This window comes from Microchirus variegatus (assembly GCF_963457635.1).
Source record: "Microchirus variegatus genome assembly, chromosome: 4".
Taxonomy (NCBI): domain Eukaryota; kingdom Metazoa; phylum Chordata; class Actinopteri; order Pleuronectiformes; family Soleidae; genus Microchirus; species Microchirus variegatus.
Genome location: NC_139805.1, coordinates 30,043,829 through 30,054,238, shown reverse-complemented (window position 1 = coordinate 30,054,238; position 10,410 = coordinate 30,043,829). Strand labels below are relative to the sequence as shown.

General features: G+C 38.2%; 1 protein-coding gene across 3 annotated transcripts; it reads left to right on the top strand.

The window, feature by feature from the left end:
- Positions 1–4,678: 4,678 nt before the first annotated feature.
- Positions 4,679–8,912, top strand: cdk2 (cyclin dependent kinase 2; the record flags this gene model as incomplete). 3 transcript variants are annotated; one of them, XM_083888545.1, is made up of 7 exons in its annotated part: positions 4,679–4,794; positions 7,080–7,157; positions 7,256–7,376; positions 7,499–7,669; positions 8,127–8,228; positions 8,334–8,537; positions 8,790–8,912. In XM_083888545.1, 7 exons carry the CDS (start codon positions 4,679–4,681, stop codon positions 8,892–8,894), a joined length of 897 nt encoding a protein of 298 aa, XP_083744671.1. In that variant the 3' UTR covers positions 8,895–8,912. The 3 variants fall into 3 exon arrangements, with proteins under 3 accessions (XP_083744671.1, XP_083744672.1, XP_083744673.1); XM_083888546.1 differs by lacking the exon at positions 8,127–8,228; XM_083888547.1 differs by lacking the exons at positions 7,080–7,157; positions 8,127–8,228.
- Positions 8,913–10,410: the final 1,498 nt, after the last annotated feature.

Below are 10,410 nucleotides of genomic sequence, written 5' to 3'. Positions count from 1 at the left end.
AGTCACACATGCTTACACACATAAATGTTGGGGTTGTGTTCTGTAGCTGAATAAAAGTACGATCAATAGAACCATCCGAATTGTTAAAAGCCACCTAACGATCAGACCAGAAAGTCAAATAAGTTCACAAATACAGCAGCAACAACACTAAAGTTGATGTTTTCACATGGTTTGCTCCTAATTCCTTCATTGTTCCGCCTCATCACTGCAAACAAAACTGAAACATTAAAGGACTTTCATCAGAAGACTTTTAACAGGTCACCGGAGTAAAAACCAGCGTTTAGTGGCCAAAACAACCACTTTCAGAGCTTTCAAGGAAAGGAATGTCATTCACAGAGGAACTTCAAGCCTCTGGGCTTTGGTCATGTGCACCATTGGTTTGCCTCCATGTTGAGTTACATCAACAGATGCTGTTTTAATGGACATCTGATGCCTAATATTAGCCTGGTACCTAAAGTATTGATTGAACTATTGCACAATCGTAATCCACTGACCCGTGGCCTGTTACGTGTCAAAACGTGCTGAACAGTTAGGATGCTGATATGTATCTAAACTGTTGGAAAATAAAGAAAAATCTCAATTAAATCAATATTTGGTGTGACACTTGCACACAATTGTGGCAGGAAGGAAGTCCCAGACATCTTGGAGAACCAACCACAGATCTGGTTTAAATCCTTCTGTCTCTTCATTTAATCCCAAACACTTTTGATGATGTTGAGATTAGGGCTCTGTGTGGGACGCACCATCACTTACAGGTCTCATAATGAGACCTATCTCATAATAGGTCCATGGATAATGATATTGGTTGTATGTTTAGGGTCATTTTGCTGCAATCGGATGCCAGGGACAGGCAGGATTTCTAATGCATGTATTTAAAATACATATTTCAAATACAAAATATTATTTTGTAATTTGTATTCTATTGAGATGTCTTATTCAACTTTATATTTTTAGAAAAATTCACGACTGTTCTCACAGAAGAGTGATAACCCCATACTCTGGCTCATATTATGGGCTATTGAAGCTCCTTTTATGTAAGAAATGTCCCCAAATGAGGTTGTACTATTGGCTGCAATAACACAACATTTACATTACACTATGTGTCAATATAGTCACCTCAGATTAATTCTCCCTCTCTGCTGAGTCAGATTCAGTTTTTTATTTTGATACATGTTGTGGCTACTGAATTTTGTAGTTTATTTTGATACATTTTAATTGGATGTTTGGTTTTTTATTTTGAAATACATTTTGATGTATTTTTTACGGTGGCCCTGAGGTGCAAAGCACAACACAAATCACAAAACACAAAACAAATCAAAAACACAAACAAATTACAAAACAAAAACGCAAATCAAAAAACACAAATGCAAATCACAAACGCAAATCAAAAACACAAAAACATTAACTCAAAACCGAAACGCAAATCACACAACACAAACACAAAAGCAGAAAACACGAAAACATTAACTCACAACGCAAACACAAATCACACAAGCAGAAAACATGAAAACATTAACTCACAACGCAAACACAAAAGCAGAAAACACAAAAACAATGACTCACTGTAGCTCACTTAGTAGAGCTGCTGTCCCAGTTCGAATCCCGTCCCAAGCAGAAAACACAAACACATGAGCGATGACACTGGTCGATCGTGGGAAACAACGTTTTTTCGTTGTCGTTTTTTTAGTTGCGTTTCCGTTTTTACATGCATTTCCGTTGTGTTGTCTGCTTTTTTGTTTGCGTTTTATGATTTGCGTTTCAGTTGTGAGATAATGTTGTTGTGTTAATTGCTTTTGTGTTTGTGTTTACTGCTTGGGGCGGGATTTGAACTGGGGCTATCTGTAGTGTGCACTTCTACATGGAACGGCAGCTCTACCAAGTGAGCTTAAGTGAGTTATTGTTTTTGTTTTTTCTGCTTTTGTGTTTGCGTTGTGAGTTCATGTTTTTGTGTTTTCTGCATTTGTGTTTGCGTTGTGAGTTAATGTTTTCGTGTTTTCTGCTTTTGTGTTTGCGTTGCGAGTTGATGTTTTTGTGTTTTCTGCTTTTGTGTTGTGTGATTTGTGTTACCATTTTGAGTTAATGTTTTTGTGTTTTTGATTTGCGTTTGTGTTTTTTGATTTGCGTTTTGTGATTTGCGTTTGTGTTTTGCACCTCAGGGCCACCGTAATTTTTTCCCATGAAAGTCAGACACCTCCCTGACACTGGTACTGCATGATGGATACATGTCTGCTTGTTTTTTGTCAGCGTTAAGAACATTAATCCTGACAAAATCCCCAGCTCCCTTTGCAGAATTGCCAAACTTTCAAGGGACATCCACCATGCTCATCAAGAATTTCAAATGATCATTATTGTTCTGCCCTCCTGCCCTAAGGCAAATAAACCAGAGTACCTGCTACCATGTTTCTGCACCCCACTTCTCCTGTTTTCATGATCTATATCTGTGAAATCATTCCTAATATACTGCATTTTTCACACTGGCTACAACGTTTGCACACTAGTAAATATAACAAAGGCACAAGCTGTATCATATAACTGCTATACCACCAGCTCAATTCCTGCTGGGGCCCCTGGTTGCATGTTTAACTAAAGGGGGAAACAGGAGCTTTGATTGAGGCCCTGCAGCTCACTTTTGCCTGGAGGCTTTGTAACTGAATAATCTGGGTGTGACCCTGGAGGAACACTGAAGCACTCACAGGGTGCAGGTGGGTGGTGAAAGGCTGAGGGGATCAGGAGGAAAACATGTGGAATAACAATTGAATACACTATTTAAATTGAAATATCCATCTAATTTCATGAACTATTTACATGTATTTATATATATATATGTTCTCTACAACCTTGGTTCTCAAACTGTGGTGTGTATGTATGTGATCCTGTTGGAGCTGAGCACTTTTAACCGGAGTGCATAGAAAATGAAACAGATAACAAATAATTAAATAATAACAATCAGAGTCACCTGTTCTCTCGATCCATCTTAATCTAATGTCACTATACCTGTGTGTGAAGTATATGTGAGGAAGAGGAGGATGATGGTGAGAGAGGAAATTGTCTTATTGGGAATAAATCTGCCTCCTGTGAAAAGTCTGTAGCTGACTTTGCTCGATCTATTTACACAACTGTATTTAAACGTTGGTGACAATAGTGTTACTTCAACATTTTCTCAGGTGGTACTGTAAATATTAAGGTCATGCTGTATATATTCTGGTTAGTCTGCATAAATATTATCTTAATTGTTATATTTTCTACCTGGTATGTTCATAGATATTAAAAAGCATATTAATGATTTAACATAAAAAGGGAGTATAGGGCTTGATAAGTTTACAACACTCTCCTACTCCTATTTTCTCACGTTGCAAAAGTTTTACATTCTTTGTGTTATTGATTGTTCTTGTCCTTCATTTATATACAATTTATATATTTTTATTTGTCTGAATTAATTCATGAATTCCTTCAATCTGTTTTTTTTTTTAAGGCTGTGTTATTTTTTGTTTTCCACAGGGTGACAGTGATTACACAGCCTCACTTTCTTTCACTAGAGGGAGCAGCAGTCATTCCCCTCCATCCTCTGCAGTAGATAGAGAAAGCACCAGTTTACTGCTTTAATTTAACCTGTAAAATTTCCCATAATTATGTTTTTTCAGTCAACAATGAGGGACACTTTCTGTTTGTTTGTTATTTATTTTGTTTTTATTTCATTAATTGTTTCTGAAAATATTGGTACTCCAATTACTTATTTTTTTTTACCTCTTTCCTGTTAATCACGTATCATACGTACTACATTGAATACAAAATATGTAAGCAGAAGCTAAACAGAAACACAAACACATAAACAGAATTCAAAAACATGTAAACAAACCAATATACAAAGAGAAACAGGAGAAAAAGGACTGCCAAAACTATTTTTAAATAAATAACTAAATTAACATGTGTTGTACCCATTGTTTAATTAGTATGTAATTACATGTGATAATGTTTCAATGCTTATGTATTCTATTTGTTTAGCATTCTACATAATGTTTTACTTTTTCTCATGAATAAACGTCCGCCGTTGACGTAAAACGTCATCGTCATGTGACCATGTGACTTGTGAGGGCTGTTCGTTTGATCCCTGCGCATACGCCGACATACGACGACTCCGTCTCCCGCCTCGCGCCCATTCACGTTAAAACCACTGACAGTGCGTTTGAAAAACACGTCACTGACTCTCTAATGTAACGTTTATTGAACCAGCAATTCTCTCAGAGGACGCTCGTGATGCAGCGACTATAAGAATTCAGAAGTTCCGCCCGGCTCCAGTAGTCGGTGTGTCTTGAGCACAGAATCAAGCGCTTCTCTCGGTAAGGCGGGAAACACTGCTCTGTTGGTTGGTTCAGTGTTTTCCAATCCGAGGAGCAGCCGCCGCGCTAATCCACACTGGAAACAAGTGCAAACAATAACTAATGAGCCTTTCCACGGCTTTTATGGTGTTCAGCCTGACTCTGACCAGAGAAACAAGTCTCTTCCCAGGCTGTGGAGAGTCCGGAGCGCCTAAACCAGCCCAGAGGAGTCGTTAATTATATGTCGGTCCACGCTCTGCTCGTGAACGTTTGCCCCTGTAGCCACCGAGCGGCTGTTAGCTCCGACACAAAGAGGAGGGTGTTGCTAACTGGCTAACACCAAAGTTATCCAAGAGGAAACTATGGATACGTTTCAGAAGGTAGAGAAGATTGGAGAAGGGACGTATGGTGTGGTTTATAAAGCCAAGAACAAAGTCACCGGAGAAACTGTGGCTCTAAAGAAAATAAGGCTGGACACGTAAGTGAACGTCACAGGGTTGTTTAGGTCCATCATCCTGAACACTCCTCAGCTGTTTCCCTCTGTTTGACAGGAGAATATTTACAAAAACATCACCTCAAACATTATCCTTAAAATCTGAAGCTGTACTTTCACTTGACTCATATAGTTTTTAACCATAAGCCCCATCACATTTAAATTTAAGCCGGTTCATTTTTATGGTGTAAATACAAAATGGGTTGTAAGTTGTACCTAATAAAGTGGCCAGTGACTACATTCAAACAAAAGTAAAATCAGAGTTATTTATTGACATTTTGCTGCCCACGGTAGTTTCCATAATACCCAACAGACAACAAAACAAAAATGGCAGGTGCATATCCAGAGGGGATACTCTCAGTCTCCCTTTTATTAGGTACACCTGTTGAACTGCTTGGTGGTAATGAACATTTGACAATCGAGCAATGTGCAAAACATGGCAGCAACAACAAAAACTTAAAATAAAAATATCCAGTGAGCAGCAGTTCTCTGGGTGTGAGATATTGTTTTATTGCCAGAGGTCAGAGGAGCGTGAGCTGACTGGTTCAAAAATAAGGAACTTCAAGGTGCATTATGTAATAAATCTAAAGCAACTGGCCTTAAAATCCTGCTAATATGTCACATAGACTCAGGAATAATGTTCATATAACAAACTGAACTCACCAACAACAACAACAGTACAGACAAAAGATTTGCATTAAAAAACTCTTTTGCAGACTGCAAATCATGTTTATGTTTTGAAATCATGTTTTGGCATGTGGCGCCACCTACCACCGTCTACCAATCATTGCAGTCAGTAGAGTCTCAGCTGCTGAGCAACCACGGGTTGCCAGTTACGTCAGAAAACTAAACCTAAAAGAACTCGGTATTTTGAATTTGAATGTAGTAACCGTTTTTGGCCACATTCTTACATATGGCACCTTTAAATGACCACTCTTTACCACCAATGAATGCAGAAAAACAACAAAAGCAGTTGAGTGACAGCAGCAGAAGTATTCACCAGGTGCATCTCAGGTCAGCTCAGAAAAGGAAACTGACCCTTCAGTTTAACCCAGACCAAAGGGGTGATGGTGGCACCATTTGGAGGTTGTGGGTTTGATTCCTGGCTCCACTTGTCTACATGCCGATGATGTGTGCTTGGGCCAGACACTTCACCCCAAGCACCCCAAGGTATGAAAGCATACCAACTGAGCATTAAATGCTCAGTTGGTATGCTTTCATGTTATGTATAAAAAAAATGTATACACCACGTCCTACTTTAATGTTGTTGTTCACCATGTCCATCCCTTTATGACCACAGTGAAGCCTTCTTCTTTTCCAAAAGGAAACACCATCACGTCACAAAGCTCTTATAGTCGTATACTGGTTCACTGAACACAACAATGATTTCATTGTACTCAAATAGTTTTCACAGTCACCAGATCTCAACCCAATAACCACCATTGCATGTAAGCGGCTGTGTGATGCTCCCATTTCATCATGAACCAATAACTCTGAGGAGCATTTACAGAAACTCCAGGTTCCCTGACAGGTCATTTTCACATTCCCAGTGGTGTTATGAAACTAGATGAGGTCATCAGACGTCTGAAGAGCTTGTTGTTGTCCAGTCGCTGTGCTCTCTGTGAATGTCCTCCTAAAGTCAATCATCATTTCCTTTTTCACAATTTAAGATCTGATTAAATAATCAATTTCAGCATCTTTTCAGTTTCAACAAACCTGTAGTAACAGAAAAAAATTGACAAAATAATGTATGTTTAATGTGCGAGTTTACATATAGAAATATTCTCAGATTTCTCTCTAATCCTGTTCACGAAACAGTTAAGTAATTAGCTCTCTGGTCAATCTGGTGGGCACTTTTAAGAAGTGACATGTCACAAAGTAAACTGTAGGTTATATCGCAAATTAATATCCCAACTATTCTGATAACTTTTTTTTTATTAATTCCGTGTTGCCTTGCTGTAGTAAGAAGTAACCATGTTAGTTTTTCAGCAGGTGGCATCAGTGAGTCACTGTTTAGAGTTGTATGATCGTTCTGTCACACCACAAGTCATTGCTGTGCTTGTCAGTCTTTTTCTGATTTGATAGCTCTGCAGTCAGTGATGGTGCAGTGATGCATAATGACTTATTTGAAAGACTGTCTCAGTTGTCGATATGTACATAACATTATAAATAAAATGGATTAAAAATTAAATTGAATCCAAAAATCTTGTTATAATGACAACATAACCCAGGGTGATATAAGTAGTTAATGTCAATTTTATTTAATGCAGGGAAACAGAAGGTGTACCAAGCACTGCCCTCCGAGAGATTTCTCTTCTCAAAGAACTCAGTCACCCAAATATTGTCAAGTAAGTGATTAACGTTACAACTGCAGCTACTTTGAGAGATGATTATATTTTTCGTGTTTGAGTTTTAATTCCACCTTATCTCTTCACATTTCTTTCAGATTGCAAGATGTCATCCACACGGAGCACAAGCTCTACCTTGTGTTTGAGTTCCTTCATCAAGACTTAAAGAAATTCATGGACTCTTCCTCAGTCACTGGAATCCCACTGCCTCTGGTCAAGGTTAAATACGAGCTAATTTGGTGATACAGGCTAGTGATAGCCAGCTAGATACTGATATCTGCTTGAACGATGTATATCTGAGATCATGACTCACCTAGGTTTCTTTTTTCTTGCATTTGTAGAGTTATCTTTTCCAGCTGCTGCAGGGTCTGGCCTTCTGTCACTCTCACAGAGTCCTTCATCGAGACCTGAAGCCTCAGAACCTCCTCATCAACGCTCAGGGGGAGATCAAGCTCGCTGACTTTGGCCTAGCAAGAGCCTTCGAAATACCAGTCCGCACGTACACGCACGAGGTGAGCTGTGCAACTATTATTAACATTCACTAACAAACTTCTAAGTTAAAATAGTGTCAAGTGTTTTTGTGAAATGAACCTGCACACATTCCCATACAATTTAAAATCATATTGTGAAAATAAACTTTAGTTGCAGCCCTGGTTAGATGTTTCTTCTGTTCGATACACTTGCCTTGATCTCATGAAGCATTTGTTTTGTTATGAACTAAATGTGCTCCTTTTATACTCCCAAAATCAATTTTTGAAGCACATATTTATATGGTTAAAATATCTTAATTTAAAAATGTTTGTCACAATGTAGTTAAGCAAAAACATCTTCCAATTAAAATATAAATATGCACACATTGGCTTAAACTGTATAGTCAGATTATTTGTTGTGTTTTCTATGAGTTAACATTTTTGTGACTAATTAATCAATATTTTGTGTTTTTCTTCACTTGACTGTGATGATTTTCAGGTGGTAACACTTTGGTACAGAGCACCAGAAATCCTCCTTGGCTGCAAATACTACTCTACAGCTGTTGACATCTGGAGTCTTGGCTGCATCTTTGCAGAAATGGTAATATGCTCACTCTCATTCCTTTAATGTGAATAAACCTACACATGATATACAATAACTCAGCATCTCACCAATAGTCTGGCCTCACTGTCCACTCTTGTACAGATAACCAGGAGGGCGTTATTCCCTGGCGATTCGGAGATCGACCAGTTATTCCGAATCTTCCGAACCTTGGGAACACCTGATGAAACCATCTGGCCTGGAGTGACATCACTGCCTGACTACAAACCATCTTTCCCAAAGTGGGCCAGACAGGATTTATCCAAAGTGGTTCCTCTTCTTGATGAGGATGGAAGGGAGCTGCTCGGCGTAAGAACATTGACAATTCAAATATCATATTTACTGAACTAATCACGTTTTACTGTGTAACATACAAAAACTGATCCTGTTTGTTTGTTTGTGTGGTAATTAGCAGGGGTGATTCTTGGAATCTGCTTATAACAAAACATCACGATACTACTGTATGCTGTCTTGATATTTTCGCCCACCCCCAGAAATCAGCTGCATAAGTACATGAAATTAATCAACGTATCGACTGAAGTATTTGTTTGATTTTCACAGGAAATGCTCCAGTATGATCCAAACAAAAGGTTATCTGCCAAAAACGCCCTCGTGCATCGGTTCTTCCGTGACGTCACCATGCCAATCCCTCACCTGAGACTCTGAGTCGTGTAAAACATCAGGCCATTTTCATGCCAAATGTATCTAAACAAAGGACCCAGCTGCCATTCAGGGTCACACATGGAACAGTGGACACTACAGGACCAGTTGGATCTTTAAATGGATATTTAATAACACTGAATATCAGCTTTCTGTCAAAAAATGCTTGTTCTTTTCATCTGTTTTTGGTATACTTACAAACATCTAACTGTAATTTTCATACTCACAAGTTTGCCTGTTATGTGCAGCTGCCGTTTTTGATGTAAATGTTATTTGTTACTCAGATGGTGCTCTGACGGAGTGTTAGTCAGGAACACTCTAGTCACATGCCAGTAATGTACTCCAATAGCCAAGAAGTTAGAATAAAATATTATAGCATACATTTGTGGGATAGTGCAAAAAACAAATGCTTTGTAAGACTGAGCAGCAGCTAAATGACCGGTGAGGTGACAACAAATCATCTCATCAAACATCGTCAGCTGATGTAAATCAGTTGTTGCTAGAAACACCAGATTGTAACTGTTCTTTGAATTAGATTTTTCTTGAAGTTGATTTCAAATATTGGGTCCAAAGTATCTTCAAGTGACTTTTAAGAGCTGCACCTTTGGTTGCTAGGCAAATGCTTGATATCCGTTCAGATGGTAGTTCTCAGCGTTGTACATAAAACAGTACAGTTGTAATATTCAAACATTGCCTGTTGAAATTTAGATTTTACAGAATTTATTATGCTGTTGCATTCTTCTTATTCCCAGATTTTATCCAAGGTTAATGAACTGTTTTTTTATTTACAGATTAGAAATAAATAAACTTGTTCACATAACTAACTCTGGTGATTTTTGGCCTTCCACTGTGGTCAGATGGTTCATTTTAAAGGAAATCTGGAGCCAAGTCAAACAATTATGTCAAACACCAGCGTCAAACATTGTTTTGCCTCATTAAATCAAATTACTGTAACACTTTAATGTTTGGCTCAACAAATTTTTAGGTCAGTGAGTATTTCTTCACAAGCACAGTAAGACGAATATGTTAACCTGGTTTGTTTTAAGAATAGGTGATGTTCGGTGTTATATGGAGACCAGACAGGTTTATGTTGACGTGTTCTCATCAAATTATATGAAGAAAAACATGGCATTTAGATTACACACAAAGGCAGGTATTGAAAGACATAAATCAAGCAGAAAAAAGTGGAAAGCATGTCTTTTTAACTGCCCTATAACTTTATAGGGATGATAAGTTTATGTTTAATGGTCTGTACTGCTATATTTTTCAATTGTTCACCACTTAAATCTGCACTACATTACAGTTGATGCCATTTACACCTATTCATAAGGGGCATATTTTGTCAGGAGAAGTTTGAGGTTAAGTGTCTTACCCATGAAAATGTAGATTAGTATAGCCGAACCCACAATTTTCTGGTTTAAGGATGACCTCTACCACCACACAGCTGCCCAATATGGATCATGAAAATATAATGATCTGTCTTGTATAAGAGCATAATGCAATGGGACTTTGCTTTTTGGCT